This window comes from Danio rerio, chromosome 4 (genome assembly GCF_049306965.1).
Source record: "Danio rerio strain Tuebingen ecotype United States chromosome 4, GRCz12tu, whole genome shotgun sequence".
NCBI classification, from domain to species: Eukaryota; Metazoa; Chordata; class Actinopteri; order Cypriniformes; family Danionidae; genus Danio; species Danio rerio.
The window spans coordinates 30105900-30122500 of record NC_133179.1 but is presented as its reverse complement, the minus strand read 5'-3'; the positions used below and the strand labels follow the sequence as shown (position 1 = coordinate 30122500).

Below are 16601 nucleotides of genomic sequence, written 5' to 3'. Positions count from 1 at the left end.
CATTGTTTACTTTATTTTCCACTTATTTAAATGTCCTCCACACTTGGCGAAACAGTTTAAGCCGTTCGAACATCTACGCCTGGAACTATAGTTTAGTTGTTTCCGACCGGTCTATATTTTGTGACGAACTGTAATTATGGCGACCTTCATCACAGAGTCGTGAAACGCCTCATGATTTCTCCTAACTGCTTTAAACATGTTTTTGTGAGACTTTATTAAAATAGTCGCCATGGGTGTACTTAGACATGTTGTGTGCGCAATGTCTGGAGGGGTCGACAGTTCTGTCAGTGCACTGTTGCTCAAACGAATGGGTAAGATTTCTATCATTTACACTTCTCTAAATTAACTGTTCTGTTAGCTAAGCAGATTAGAAACATAAAGATATTTCGTGGTATACTAGTACTACAGTAATATATTGTCACTTATTCATGAACATTTTAATTTATAATTTGTACTTATGATGTCGTATTTATATTATTATATTTTAGATGACACTAATATTTTATTATAACAGCAGAAATAAAGTATTCTTCTTAGTAATAAAGTAAACTTAAACCACACTTCTATATGGCTTACTATAGAGTCAACCATTATTTGAAAGTTAATGAAACAACTATCAAAGTATTGCAGAAATCTTGTAAAAATTATAATAATAATAAAGTTACAATAAGTTTGGGATATAAAATAATAAAATAATAATAGGTTTGAGATCAGTTTGGGTATTTAAAAGAAGCAATTTCCTCTCACCAAGGCTACATTTATTCGATAAAAAATAATAATAATAAATAAAAATAAATTGATAAATCATTAAATAATATAATGCACATTTTAAATAACAGTTTTCTCATTGAATGCGACACTGCATTCAATGAGAAAACTGTTAATTAATATTTGAATAATATTATTTCACAATTTATAAATTTATTTTAGATGTAACTTCCTGTGATTCAAAGCTGACTTTTCATTATCATTACTCCAGTCTTCAGTGTCACTTCAGAAATCATTATAATAGGATGCTGATAGATCTGCTGCTCTGTCATGTTCAGTTATTATTGGTACACACAATCACTAATAATGATTCTTAGGATTATCACTCATGAAACATCTTGGCTTGCTTAATAGTATCTTGGAAACTGAGATACATTTTACTTTTAGATTTTCTTAGGTCAGAAAATGACTAAATAATCACTATTTTTGGCAATCTTTTTATTTATGTTATATTTGTATTTTACTTTTGTACAATTTATTGTGAAGAATCAAAGAAGATACTTTTTAATGGTACTTTAAAATGGAAACTGACAACAACAACAACAGTAACAGTGTAATAATAATAATAATAATAGTAATAATGTAAAATAATAATCATAAGGATAACGTTAACCTTCTTTCTGTTAACAGTATCAAAAAAAAAAATAATAATAGTAAAGGTTTCTTCTTGGGGGTGGGGGAGTTGGGGGGACGAAGGAATATTTGAAAATTTTTTGTCATATGTGACACTGAAGAATAGTCAAGCTTAAAATTCAGCTTTAAACCACAAGAATTAATTACATTTTAAATTACGTTTAATAACATTATTCAATATTAGTTATTAGTTAATATTAGTTATTTAATATTCTAATACCATTTTACAATTTCACTGTTTTACTGTGTTTTTATCAAATAAATGCAGCCTTTTTGAGTAGAATAAGCTTGAACTAAAACACATTAAATAAATAAAATAATTAAATATATCATAAATAAAATAAATTTAATATAATTTAATTTAACGAAAACTAATAAGAGTTTTGATTGTGGCCCATTCGGTTTAAAAGTTATAAAAATAAACAGAAGTAAAACTTTGGACAAGTGGTGGCACTAGAGAGTTTAAGTTTGAGACTTCAGGTTTGCTGTGGTTCGTGTTGATAATGTCTTCTATCATTGTGTCAAATTATACGCCTTTCCCCGCATATGGTTATATGGGCTGCGCATACACATGCAACATGGGTAGAACATGCAAACTCCACACAGAAATGGCAACTAACCCAGCCGAGGCTCAAACCAGCGATCTTCTTGCTGTGAGGCAATCGTGCTACCCACTGCGCCACCATGCCGCCAAATTCAATTATTCTATAAATAAAATAATATTTATGTATTTATAATTAGTATAGCAGTGCATGTAGTTTTCAGTATGCAGACAAACAGATTTTTTTTTTTTCAACTTAATATCATCATGCTGTCATAATGAAATGTGTATTATATTTCTGCCATCAGGTTATCATGTAACCGGTGTGTTCATGAAGAACTGGGACTCGCAGGAAGAAAAAGGGCTCTGTTCATCAGACAGAGACTGCGAAGATGCTTATAAAGTGTGTAAGATGCTGGATATCCCTTTTCACGAAGTCTCATATGTGAAAGAATACTGGCATGAAGTATTTAGGTAAATGCTACTGCACTAGTTGATTACATTACAAGTGTTGTGTACAGTTTGTTCATGTTCTCTTCGCTTGTTTTTTGCAGCAATCTTCTTTGGGAATATGAGAGAGGGAGAACACCTAATCCAGACATAATCTGTAACAAACACATCAAGTTTAAACACTTCTATCAGTATGCTGTTAATACTTTAGGTAAGTTAAGGAGGATTTATAGCAGCACTTCAAGGTTTTGTGTGATCACTTATTTTTTGTATATTTTAATAAGTAAAGGTCAGAATAAGGATGTTTTTTTTTTTTTTTTTAACAGTCTGTCTGTCAACCTGTATATTTGATGTATTAGTTTCTAATCAGTACTTTGAAACATTATAGTAAACTTTAGTAGTAAACATGACACTTTACATGAATTTAACATGCTTTCGTATGAAACAAATGACTTCACCATTGATCATTTCTCATCTATTGAACACACATGCAAGCGCACAGTATAATAAAAATACATAAATAAAAATATAAAATGCAATCTAAATGTAAATATACATTTTAAGAACAATTTAAGAAATCAGAATTAACACTTTTATTCATCTTTTCATGTTGACAGTGCTAAAAAATGGCACAGTTCTTTGTTGTTGCTGCTGTAGCTGCCATACTTACATCACTGTCTTGTTTGGCAACAGGGGCTGATGCCATGGCAACGGGCCACTATGCCCGGACATCCCAGGAGGATGAGGAGGTTTTCCAACAGAAACTTACTGAAGCTCCCAAAAGCCTCTTCAGGGACCGGTTTGAAATTAGAAAGCGTAAGTCAGCGTGAAGACGCCTGCCCATATGATTTGTGTGACTGAAACTGTGTAGACCAGAGATGCATTGCGGATTTATGACCATCAAAACAAATGTATATCTAAATAATGTTTATGTATGTATGCATTAGTTAGTTAGTTCATTCATTAGTTCGTTCGTTCGTTCATTTATTAGGTTGATCGGTTGGTCGCTCGCTTGAATTCCCAGGTCGTATTTAATCTCAAAATCTAAAGGCAACAATAATAATCATAATTAATAGGAGTAAATACAATAATAATATATTGTTAAAAAATGTTAAAAATAAAAACAATTAAACCTATAATGAGATATTTACAGTGTAATTTTGTTTATATTTAGATTTATCATGCGTATTTAGCCTTAAAAAAAATAGTTGAAAGGGTTACATTAACAAAAGTCATGACCAGACACAAAATTTATTGGTAATTAATGGGTAAAATAATTGTTATATAATTAAAAGTTTTGTCACGATACATACTTAAAATTCTGACTTTTCCCTACTCAAAATAATAAAGAAAAAATAATGAGTTAAATTTTGAATTGTGAAAAGTTAGATTTTGAAGCACATATCATGACATGAGTTAAGTTTTTGAATATAAATAAATAACTGTCATGAAAATGTTGCTGTAAATATCTTACTATAGGTAAACCTTTTAAATAAAAGCTATTATTGTTAATTAATAACTTTATTATACATTTTTAAGAACTATTTTTAATCATTACCTTAAATATTATTTATTCATTCATTCATTGATAAAATAATTGTTAGATACAAACAAATGTAACTTCTGTCATGACGTGCTTACAATTCTGCCTTTTCCCTATTCAGAATAAAATTTCTCATTATTTTCTTTGATTTTTAGTGTGAAATATGGAAATGGGCATTAGCTGACAATTTTTGTGAAATTAAAATTTTATATATATATATACACACATTTTTTTGTTAATTTCTATTAGGGTTTTGTTTCAGAATTCATTTGACTCTTCTTACTCTTCTCCGTCTCATTAGCTGTGCGGCTTTATCAAGGTGCTGATCTGTTGAAGGACCAGACGTTCTTCTTAAGTCAGATCTCCCAGGATGCTTTGCGACACACATTATTTCCCCTGGCTGGACTAACCAAAGGGTATGTGAAGAAGATTGCAGCTGAGGCCGGCTTTCAGCATGTTCTTAAGAAAAAAGAGGTACAAACTGAATAAATAGCATGTTTTTAGATGTTGTACGCTAGATTTATCTAAGTGGTCTGTGTTTTAAATGTAACTTAATCAGCTGATTAATTGATAAGCAAGTGTTTTATGTAGACTTTGGCTGAAATCGTTCATGAAATCAATCGATTCTAAAATTGACAGCAGATGGCGCTGTACGCTTAACCAACAGCCTTACTTTGCTTGAATCCAATTTCTTACAAATACCACTTGAACCTAAAGTAATCAGTAATAAAGTTTAGAGAGGATTAAGCGAATTACAACAGTATTCATTTTGAGCTGTGTTTACATTAATCATGTAAAGCAAATTTACAGAAATCAGCCAAACAACGAAGCATACGTCCTCATGAGCATTTGAGTGTATGGTTAGAAAAACTAGCCTAGACCGCTGTGCGCTCTTAAACACTTGCCTAAACCACCGTCTGATGTTAAAAACTAGCCTAGAGCGGCATCTGCTTTTAAAGACTAGCCTAGACCACCTTCTGCTGTTAAAAACTAGCCTAGAGTGTTGTCTGCTGTTAAAAACTAGCCTAGAGTGTCACCTTCTGTTAAAGACTTGTCTAGAGCACTATCTACTGTTAAAAACTAGCCTAGAGCCCCTTCTGCTATTAAAAACTTGCCTAGAGTGTCACCTGATGTTAAAAACTAGCCTAGAGCACCTTCTGTGTGTTAAAAACTAGCCTAGAGCACCTTCTGTGTGTTAAAAACTAGCCTAGAGCACCTTCTGCTGTTAAAAACTAGCCTAGAGTGTCACCTGATGTTAAAAACTAGTCTAGAACACTATCTACTGTTAAAAACCAGCCAAGAGCACCTTCTGTGTGTTAAAAACTAGCCTAGAGCACCTTCTGCTGTTAAAAAACTAGCCTAGAGTGTCGTCTACTGTTTAAAAATTAACCCAGAGTGACATCTGCTGTTTAAAACTATAGCTTAGAGCACCATCTACTGTTACAAAACAGTCTAGAGCACTATCTACTGTTAAAACCTAGTCTAGAGTTTCGTCTGCTGTTTAAAAAATGAGCCTAGTAACATCTGCTGTTAAAACTAGCCTAGAGCGACATCTGCTGTTAAAAACGAGTTTAGAGTGCAGTCTACCTTTAAAAACTACCCTGGAGCGCCATCTACTGTTGAAAGCTGAGCGAATATTAGAGAGAATATTAGCGATGCAGTTTGAAAACTGCAGAATCGAGTTCTTAAACATTTTTTTTTCACCACAGCACTAGTTTTATATGCTTTAAAACTAAAATATGATATTATTGCAGTTAATAACATTTTCTTTTTTTTCTCTCCTGAAAGAGCATGGGAATCTGTTTCATTGGAAAAAGAGATTTTGAGAACTTTATCCTGGAGGTATGTTGTTTGATTCAGCTTAAAGTTGTATGCATCTGGTATTTTCCTTATATATGGTACAAACTTGTCTTTTTTTTGCTATGAAAACTAGAAGAAATGTTAAATTAACTTTTATTATTCAGGGTTCCTGCAGATTATATATATATATATATATATATATATATATATATATATATATATATATATATATATATATATATATATATATATATTAGCGCTGTCAAAATTAACGCTTTAATGCATGCGATTAATTTTAAATAATTAACATGTTAAAAAAAATTAACGCAATTAACGCAGTTCAGGTTTTTTTTACTTCCTGTTGTGGTGGATGTGTGTCCAAAATGCAATAAATGTGGATAAGACCAAGGAAGCACTTTTTGAAGGCAAGTTCCAGTATAAAACAATTAGTTGCATCACAGGTTATCCAGAGTTTCATGCAATTTCGGATGTTTCATTTTTAACTTTCGACATCTGTTGTAAGTTGATACCGCATGGCGAACAGAAAGAAAATCCTCCGCATTTCGTGACTCGGTGTTCCTTTAAGGTAAGGTTCCTTTTAAGGCTACACGGTAGAATTTTAATAAGAGTATAATCTTAATCATATTAAAATCGGAGTATTGGTGTCTTATGTAAATGTACTCAGAACGTCTGGTGAAGTCGCGAGCTGTCAAAGACAGGGCATTACTCTGCCGTTCAGCATGCGCCCTCCAAGTTTAGCGTTTTTCCTCATTAAACGCAACGAAAGTGTATGCTTCGCGTTGTTGTGTCAGAATCCTTGTAAAATACAGTAATACTTTAGGACGCTTAGTTTAGGACGCTCAGCAAATTTGATGAACGTGATCATGCGTGTTGAATCTGAGGGGAGTCGCTCCAGTATGGAAGGCCGTTGGGGCCAAAACGTCTGCAGCGCGTTGTGTGTGTCTGTCTGTGTGTTTGTCTGTGTCAGGCCCGTTGAGGGGTGTCAGGGGTGGAGTGAGCGATGTATCTGAGTAGGGGCGAGAGGGGTGTGCAGTGTATTTAACAACCGGTTTGCAAGAAATTATCATTCATTTGCGGGCATTTGGGAGTCTCTGTGCACTTGCGGGATACTCCTAGTCTTAGCAACTGGATGAATGTAAAGGAGGATTAAGCAAAATTGTTTTTACTCTATAATTATTGTTCTCAACTCACAGCAATAAAACTTTACAATGAGTGCAACAGTTTGTATTCTATAATTTATTATTATAATTTTTCATTTTCCATATCTGCAATTCCTGTATTTTGGCATTTTTTTGCAGTCCACTTAGAATCCAACATGGAAATCAATGTTTTCTTTATTGGCATTGACTGTTTTGAAATTTAAATGTCATTAACATGCCTGTGTTTTAATTTCGGGAATAAATATGGCTGTCTAGCCAGGATCTTGATGGTTTATTGTGGGTATGTTGTTTACATGAAGAAATCTGTGTTACAAGTTAAACAAAAATTCTATTAAACAATTAGATTTTGAATTTAAATATTTTTTGTCTTGCGTTTACATTAATTTTACATTTAAATAGGCAAAATTACAAGTTTCAGTATTTTAAATGCGATTAATCGCGATTAATTTTTTTAAAAAGGTTCGATTAATTAGTTAATTTTTATAAGCGATTGACAGCACTAATATATATATATATATATATATATATATATATATATATATATATATATATATATATATATATATATGTATATATATATATATATATGAGCAATATCACACAAGTAGCAGTGCGAAATGGCTGTATATCAGCACTGGTGGTAGGCATGCTTTGGCAAGAGGCAGCAGTCTCTGTTGCTGTCGGTATTGTGACAGGTGCCAGGTGTCCCAGCGTTTACCCGGAGACTTTATGGAATAAAAAAAGAGACAGAAACTATTTTGCTCTTCCTATTGGCCTTTCTACGTTTTTCCCATGTGCTGTCGACTAAATACATGCCAGTCAAGGAGTAGGCGAATGGAAAAGAAAAAGACACTCAAACATTTATCGTAAAATAAAAGTTACTTTATTGAAATAAAAGAATGATACAGTGGTAGCGTGACCATCACACACTCGCTAGAACTGAACTGAGCTCCCATAAATTCATGCGTACATCTAAAAGGTAAAACAACCACAGAAATGGACATTTAAAGTGGACATTTAAGCGACTGTTACAATAACACAATAATTAACCTCAAAAAAAAAAAAAAACCCCAGGGCAATCACTACCAGACTGCTGTTGTGTTTGTGATAAGGAGGGATGAGGCTGAAACCAGCTTCTTATTGAGTCTAACCGGTCCACCTTAAAAACCGCAACGCTTCCGTTTTTCATCTTTTTATTCGCGATAAAGAAAACACTAAACAAAGGCTCCATCTTTTGGATCGACAACGCCAACCGTCTTTGGCCACATACGAGCTCTCTCAGAAATTGTAAATGTTTTAAAATAGACACTATTCTTACAAATAAACTGCATAGTTGCAATCTAAACAACTATATTCTCGACTAAAAAAAGCCTCAAAAGTTCATTTTGTTGTCTTATAACAGTAATATTTGTCAAACTGTAGCGTCTCTGCTTGTTGCTGGCTGTTTGTGGGTGGAGTAATACACAGTGAAGGGTGAAGAGGCCTTTGTGTCATGTTACTAGCAAAATATTGCATGGGTATCTGCCTATCAGAATCAAGAACCAGATAGAACTGTTGTATGTATGGGCATAGGTGGGCAAAGATTCATTTTTTTTTTTATCTAGATTAATCTTGGAATTAATCTAGATTGAAATGGCTCATTTGAATTCTGCCGAAGGCATTCAGAATGTGTGTGCTACCTTCTTTGAGAGCGGGTTTGTCAAGCCAATGGTGCATTAGACCAGGGGCTCATCTCCTCTTTACAAAATGCATCAGAAACTGCTTGAGAAACTTGTCTACTGTGATAATTGGTGATGAAAATAAATGATGTTCAATAAGATGTACTTGTGTTTACTAACTCTTTAATCAATTAAACATGAATTTTGAACTGTAAGCCTACATAAGCTTGAAACAGCGATTTTTGATCACCTTAATCTGACTAAAGTCATAACTGAACTAAACAGAAATAGAATTAAAGGTGCAGTAGGTGATCTTCCACAATGCTAACAGCTTAGCATAAATCTCTGAATCACAGTCCCTCACCTGCCGTTTAGAGATACGCCTCCTTAAACACGAGCACAGCAAAAGAACCCTCTCTCATGCATTAAAAGCAACAAGTGCTTGTCCGGTGGCGTGCAAGCCAAACTGAAATGCTTTTTTCAGAGTAAATATTTAGTGTTGCATGGTAAACAATATAGGGAGAGACTAGGCGGAACAGCGGTATTTTCTTGAGTTTTGTTGTTAAACTAATTCAAATATACATTATTGATGCTGTAAAAGTTTCCTTATGAAACTGAAAATAGCCTTATCAATCTTTCATCGGAAGATTTTAGTGGCTGAACAACACTACTGTGAAGATATTAACCCATTTGTTTCAGACACACTGTGAAAATTTCTTAGCTCTGTTAAACATCATTTGGGAAATATAAAAAAAAAATAAAAAATTTAAAATTCAAAGGGGACTAATAATTCTGACTTCAACTGTGTATATAAATAGTTCTAATATTATTATTTTCCTATTCTGTATGTTATTTATTACAGTACTTAGAACCCAGACCTGGAAATTTCGTCTCAATTGAAGATGGGAAAATCATGGGAAAGCATAAAGGTGAATATCTATTTCAGTCTTCATTTTTTGTTAGAAAGGATGACTGATTTTATTGTATGTTTACACACAGTTTACTGTATGTTTCACAGGGTGGTTCACATTAACACTGGGGCAGAGGGCTAGAATAGGAGGGCGGGCAGATGCCTGGTTTGTTGTGGATAAAGATGTTACTACTGCTGATGTCTTTGTGGTGAGTTATACGCAGTTTGGACGAAGTTATTAATTTAACTCAAATTATTTTGGTTTGTAAAATTTCGCCTACTTTTTTAGTGTCCGAGCACATTTCACCCGGCACTGTTTCGAGACACATTACAGACGGACCGTTTCCACTGGATCGCAGAAGAGCCGCCTGCTGAACTTGTTCACACTCAGATGATGGATTGTCACTTCTGTTTTAACAACCGCATGCCTTTAAGTAAGTCACTTTTTTAATAAATTATTGTTATTTTAGCCCATAATGTTATAAATCATGTATTGCTGTGTTGTTTTAGCACTGTTTTATGTATTGTTCATTATTCATATTTTTTTTATTGAATTTTAGTTTGTTTGTCTTTTTATAACTGTTTTTTCAATTCAATGAAATGATAGTTTCTTAAATTTGCACTACCAGTCAAAAGTTTGGAGTCAGTTTTTTTTTCTTCTTTTTTTTAGGAACTTAATTCTGTTCATCAAGACCGATTTATTAAATGATAGTTTCTTAAATTTGCACTACCAGTCAAAAGTTTGGAGTCAGTTTTTTTTTCTTCTTCTTTTTTTTTTTAGGAACTTTATTCTGTTCATCAAGACGGATTTATTAAATGTAAAAAAAAAAAAAAAAAAGTTTAACTGCTTTCTTATTGTATGTATTTCCCAAAGAACGTTTTACTCCAGTCATTAATGCTTTTATTACTGTTACATTATTAATAATAATATAATTATTATTATTATTATTAATATTAGAGTGATTTCTGAAGGATCATGTGACTGAAGAATGGAGTAATGAAGCTAAAAATTCATCTTTAAAACCACTGGAATAAATGATTAAAAAATAAAATAAAATAAATTAAAATAATATAAAATAAAATAAAACATTTAAAAATCGTACTGACCCCAAGTCTTTTTTCCAAAATTAAATACGTGCTCCTATACCTTTATATTAATTTTTACGATTTAGATTTTTATTAGTTTTATTTATATTTTACAAGACTGTCTCTTTATAGTATTTTCATATTAATTTAGTTTATAGTTTGTAAGTTTGCTATGTATCTTTTAATCATTTTTATTATTGTTTGTGAATTTCATACAATTTTTTTAGTTTTTAATTAAAAAATGTCAAGACTTTTTAAGCCTGTTATGTATATTAAATAAATGCCAAGTTATTAATTTAAAGGTTCAATGTATATTTTTTTATTTTTATAATAATAAAAAATGTGTAATTTTTTACTTTGTTTCATTTTGAGTTTTAATAGTTTTATTTTTATTTAACGCTCAGCGCCATGAACTTTACAAATGGCCCTTAATAGTATTTTCATTTTCATTTAGTTTGATGTTTGTCATTTTTTATTAGTGTTTTAGTGCATTTTATACTAATCAAATTAGTGAAGTTAAATTAAATTCTTAACGTTTTTGTATGTGTTCTAATATATTACTTTTTTACTCTTATATTAATTATTATTTTATGTTATATAGGGTTGAATTATAGTAATATAACAAGTATATTTTAGATTTTCTACTTTGTTCTTTTCTTGTTTAATATTTTTATATTTCTTTAACAAAACTGGCTATTTAATGTCATTTATAGTTTGTTGTTTGCTTCCTTGCTTAGTTTTTTGTTTGTCTTTTCATAATTTTCATTATGGTTTTATTGAATTTGATACTATTTAATTCAGTTAAATAAATCAAATTCAGTTGTTAAGACTTTTTTTCATATTAAATAAGTGTTCCAATATATTAATATTTATATTGAAGTATAGGAAAGCTTATTTATTCTGATTTCAGATGTTTTATTTAAATTCAAAATATTTGAAATTAATAACACTCATGACATCCATTTGGTAAAATGATTTGCCATAATTTAATCCGTGTTCTGTTAAATTCATATTTGTAATTTTACTCTTTCAGCATTATTAAAAGTTTTGAGGCTCTGTCTTGAACCATTCTAAAGTCAGCATCTCATTTCTTTCAGCTCCATGTACTGTAACCCTGAATTTAGACGGGTCAGTGTGGGTGATGGTGAAGGAGCCCATGAGAGGAATGGCAACTGGACAGGTAATCCAGGAAAATCAAGTCATTTATAAATCATTACCACTTTTAAACTAGAGCCTGAAATATTCTTTTTACTAGATTAATCAACTCCTTGTTAAATTAGCTTGCTAGTTTCAGTGTACATTCAGCCTCGTTTTTAATTCTTTAATTTGACATTTTTTATTTAGCTGTTTTATTATAATTTTTGTATTTGTCAACATTTATTTTAATTTTAGTTTTAGTTACCAAGCCATTTTTGAAAAGCCTTCTTGTGTTTTTTTGTTTGTTCCTTTTTTATTTACAATTTTATATTTGAAGCAGAACAAAATATTAATATATGATATTTTATGACATGGATGTTTTTGTCTATTATAGACTCAATGTTCTTTTTCATTTACTAATAAAAATACCACATTATTCACTTCATAAAAAAATATGAATGTCCTAACTGATGGTTATATTTATAATAATATTTATATATGATATTTTGATCAACCTTGACAATAAGATTTCATTAGTTAATATTAGTTAATGTGTTTTCTAACATGAATTAATAAAGAACAATACTTGTACAGCATTTATTAATGATAATTCAGTATTTTCTGATGCATTATTAATATCCAAATTCATTCTTGTTAACATTAATGCACATTATCTAACAATGGAGAACTTTATTACCATTAACTAAGATTAGCAAAGATTAATAAATGTATTGTTCATTGTTTATTTATACAATAACTAATACAACCTTATTGTACAGCATTAAAAAAACCTTTGTTTTAGGCTTAGAGAAACTTTTTTTCTTTCTTTTTTGACACAAGGGTTAAATTCACTTTCTTTTACTGTATGTAAAGAAAACTACACCTAGAACTAATCTGACCTTTCTTTCGTTAAATAATACTGAAGAAAACATCTGAAATCATTTTGTATATTATAATATATATACAGTTAAGTAAAATCATAAGATATTTAAATAAATGTAAGTCAAGCCAATGATTTTCCTATTACTTATTTTATAAAATGGTATTACACGGCTGTATGGAATACTCATTTCTGATTAGTCATTCGTGGAACTTAAAATTATTTTTACCGTCCACATTAATGTGTATCTGCTTGTCTGTAATGGCGCTTTGTTTGTACTGTTTTTGTCTGTTTGTCGCCATGTTGTGAACAGATAATGCATACCTATGCCTATGCTTTATTGAGCCAGTTTTGTGTCTGTCAGCTTTGCGTTTTTGACTTTTAGTGCCATCTTGTGACTGAATAATGCGCAGGTTAGTGTAACGGTAAAGGGCCACAAAACCCCCCTATCTCAGCAGGGTGTTTTCACACCTCTAGTTTAAACAAAAATCAGGTATGTGGGTGAGTTTAGCTTTGTTTAGATGGGAGTGCATAAATATGGGAGTTTCAGTTTGGGTACGCTCTGATTTTCACAAACACAGACGCAGGAGAGAAAGTCAGTGACTGTGTTTACATTGACATCAGTAATCGAATTATTTGCCAAATTATTAATTTGTCGACTTTAACTGCAGCTTGGCACTTTCACTTTCATTCCGGAACATTTTATGCATGGCCCCTGTGACAAACGAGATGTTGGATGCGAGGTACTTTAATACCTAGTTTTAATGGAATGTTTGATACCGCACGGCGAATGAGTGAAAAAAAAAACTAGCATTTCTTAGTAAATTAGATGCTCTTGGTAGGTAGTGTCAAAAAGCCGTGTGTTTATAGACTATCCTGTATTAAAATGCAGTGAAAATTCTAAACGATGGTAATAGTTTGATTAAGGTGTTTATATGTTTACACTCGGAGAGCAGCATTTACAGCAGATCTTTCAGGCCATAATATTGTAGTGATATTAACATACTGTAAACTTAGTAACTAAATCATTTAGACTAAGGTCTGTCTTTAAAAACTGAAGGAGTACTGCTGACGATACAAATTAACTCTGCCATCTGAATAAACAAAGAACAGTGATCGCTTACTTACCAAATCTGTAGAGACAGGACAATCAACACAAACTGGAGCTGACAACTTTGTTAAAAGGAGATGAGCTGCAAATCCGGATTTCACCATATCCAGATGTGAAAAGCTCTTAGGTTCCTAAAAAACCTAAAAAAATGTTCCTTAAAACATATTTCTGTCGCATGCACTGTAATCCACACGTGAGTCCAGCTGCGCTCTCATAGCATGAAGTGAAAACAAAGCCTTCGTTGAAGCACATTTATAAATGCCACACTGATGACCCATGTCTCCAAACAATTCTTATTCTTCCACTTGTTTTGGCAACACAAAGTGGCGTCTTTCTGCCATCTGAACACTGTAACAGGTAAAAACAGTCTTCGAAGCCATCATGCATATTAATGAAGTTGCACCTCAAACTCAATAGAGCGTGCTGATTTGTTTGAACCAGTCTTATACAACAGACTTCTTAATGCTCTTTATTCTGCGATTAAAAACCTCCGGGTCGTACTTTATCCTTCACTTAGCTAGCACTGTTTATATGTTTATATATTTATTTATAAATTATAAATAAGTCATTTCAGCTGAAATTTTAGCTTTGTGTTTTTACTTTAAAGAAAACTATAAACTACTGATTGGCTCTTCAGAAACAATAATGGCGGTTTGTCAATTAAACTGACTTCAATGTGTTCATTTTGCAGTTTGCTGTGTTGTATAAAGGAGACGAGTGTTTGGGCAGTGGGAAGATCATTCGTCTGGGACCCACAAAATTTGCTCTTCAGAAAGATCAAAGCAACACAAACTGCCTCCATAAAGACACCAACCAACAACATCCAGAGCCTCACAGCTGAAGCGCAAAACATCTCAGACGGCTTTGTGGTTTAAATGAAGCACTGTGGAAAGATGCTCTAATAGTTTATAGACATTTGGGGTGGGAGAAACTGCAGATACTTTAAAAGTTTGTGTGTACTACACTGTAAAAATATCTGTCTAATAACAGTTTCTGTATATTGTGATGTTCTTTTCGTTTATTTATGAATAATCTCTTCTCTGTCCACTTTTGATGCTGCAAATTCAACTCTACAGTTTAACAAAGTAACTTTTATTGACATTTTAGTAGTTTTAAATAATATAATGTGCAAGACGTAATATATAGTGAAAGAAGTAATAGCGTAATATACAACACCAACCTATAAAAAATTTTCATAAAAGCCACATTTTCAAACTTTTCATAGTTAGAAAGAATAAGTTCTCCTAATACAATTTAAAAGCATACATAAACTGGGGAAAGATAATTAAAAGTAGAATAAAAACAAGAGTAACAAAATACGAAAAACTGCTATTGTATGGAAATTTTTTACAGTGTATGTTTATGATTTTTTAAAATATTGTTGTAATTACAATTAAAGCCAAAATGATTTACAATCCTGTGAATTTTGTTATTATTTTTCAAATATTTTCCAAATTATGTTTAACAGACCAAGGAAATTTTTTACTTTATTTTCTATTTTATAGTTATTGACTTCTGGAGAAAGTCTTATTTCTTTTAGTTTGACTGGAAAAAAAAAGATTTAAATTTTTTTGTAAAACAATATTAAGGTCCATATTATTAGCCCCTATAATATATATATATATATATATATATATATATATATATATATATATATATATATATATATATATATATATATATATATATATATATATATATATATAATTATTTTTTTTAATGAAAAAAATCTCTTTATTTAAGCAATACTTGGAAAATATTTTTTAAATAACTAAAATTCCACAGGGGCGTTGATCATTTAGACTTTCACTGTGTCTGGAAATTTGTTATTTATTGATTTTAGCGATATAAACAAATATATTTGTATTACTCTGTTTTCAGAACTGATGTAAATGGTTATAGTGCCTTTACTGTTCACCTCATTGTGATCTATGCAATATTTTAAACAAATATTGCGCTGTGTTCACGTTCTATTTAAGAACATTGTAAAGCGCTTATTTTTGCCAGTAGAGGGCGTGAGCGAATCGTTTAGGACTGTGCTGTTGCAGCTAAACACTCACCAGCAATTCCCATTAACAAAAGTTATGTTATACGAAGTTTTAGTTAAAAAAATAAAACAAAATAAATTTATCAGCTGGAGTATACCGTGCATAAATGAGTACACCCCTCAAATATCCATTTTTCAAATGTAAATTTTGTAATGCTTTTCAATATTATATTTGTGTATATGCATTAGATTAGTTAGTACTAAAGCCAGATCTGGAACAAATGTAACAAAAACTGAATATCACAATCCAAAAATATGTACAGCCAACTTTATAGGGGGAAAATATTAAATTAAAACATATAAAATAGGGGGGTGGCGCAGTAGGTAGTGCTGTCACCTCACAGCAAGAAGGTCGCTGGTTCGAGCCTTGGCAGGGTCAGTTGGCGTTTTTGTGTGGAGGTGCTCCTGTTTCCCCCAAAGTACAAAGATGTGTGGTACAGGTGAATTGGGTAGGCTACATTGTCTTAAGTGTATGAGTGTGTATGAATGTTTCCCAGAGATGGGTTGTAGCTGGAAGGGCATCCGCTGCGTAAAACATATGCTGGATAAGTTGGAGGTTCATTCCGCTGTGGTGACCCCAGATTAATAAAAGGACTAAGCCGAAAAGAAAATGAATGAATGAATATAAAATATAGGAAAAATCAAAAGAAACAAAATATAAAATTTAGTTGAACTTTTGTAGTTTTGTATTTTATTTGTTGCAATACTTCACTTGAATTTAAATGTAGTATTTTTGAATGAAATGAAAAATGAAAAACATTCGTTTTTAAAATGAAGTGTACTCATTTATGCTGAGGACTATATTAATAAAATAATAAAAGCTCTGATTAAGCTAAAGATTTTTTTTTAATTAAAA

General features: G+C 31.5%; 2 protein-coding genes across 3 annotated transcripts in view; one reads left to right on the top strand and one right to left on the bottom strand.

Moving 5' to 3' along the window:
• The window catches only part of LOC141375071 (L-threonine ammonia-lyase-like), an 11192-nt gene extending 11083 nt beyond the window's left edge, over positions 1-109 (bottom strand). The window contains exon 1 of one of the 2 annotated variants that reach the window (XM_073947244.1): positions 11-109. The gene's annotated coding sequence lies outside the window, so the exon portion shown is untranslated. The remainder of the gene's footprint in view (positions 1-10) is intronic. The other variant, XM_073947246.1, reaches the window with a different exon arrangement.
• A 14-nt stretch (positions 110-123) lies between these two features.
• Positions 124-15011, top strand: trmu (tRNA 5-methylaminomethyl-2-thiouridylate methyltransferase). Its single transcript, NM_001020599.1, is given in 11 exon segments — positions 124-311; positions 2251-2416; positions 2497-2603; positions 3086-3208; positions 4237-4409; positions 5724-5777; positions 9437-9503; positions 9593-9693; positions 9774-9918; positions 11668-11750; positions 14390-15011. Coding segments are annotated over 11 exon segments (1251 nt in total). The 5' UTR covers positions 124-229; the 3' UTR covers positions 14540-15011.
• Positions 15012-16601: the final 1590 nt, after the last annotated feature.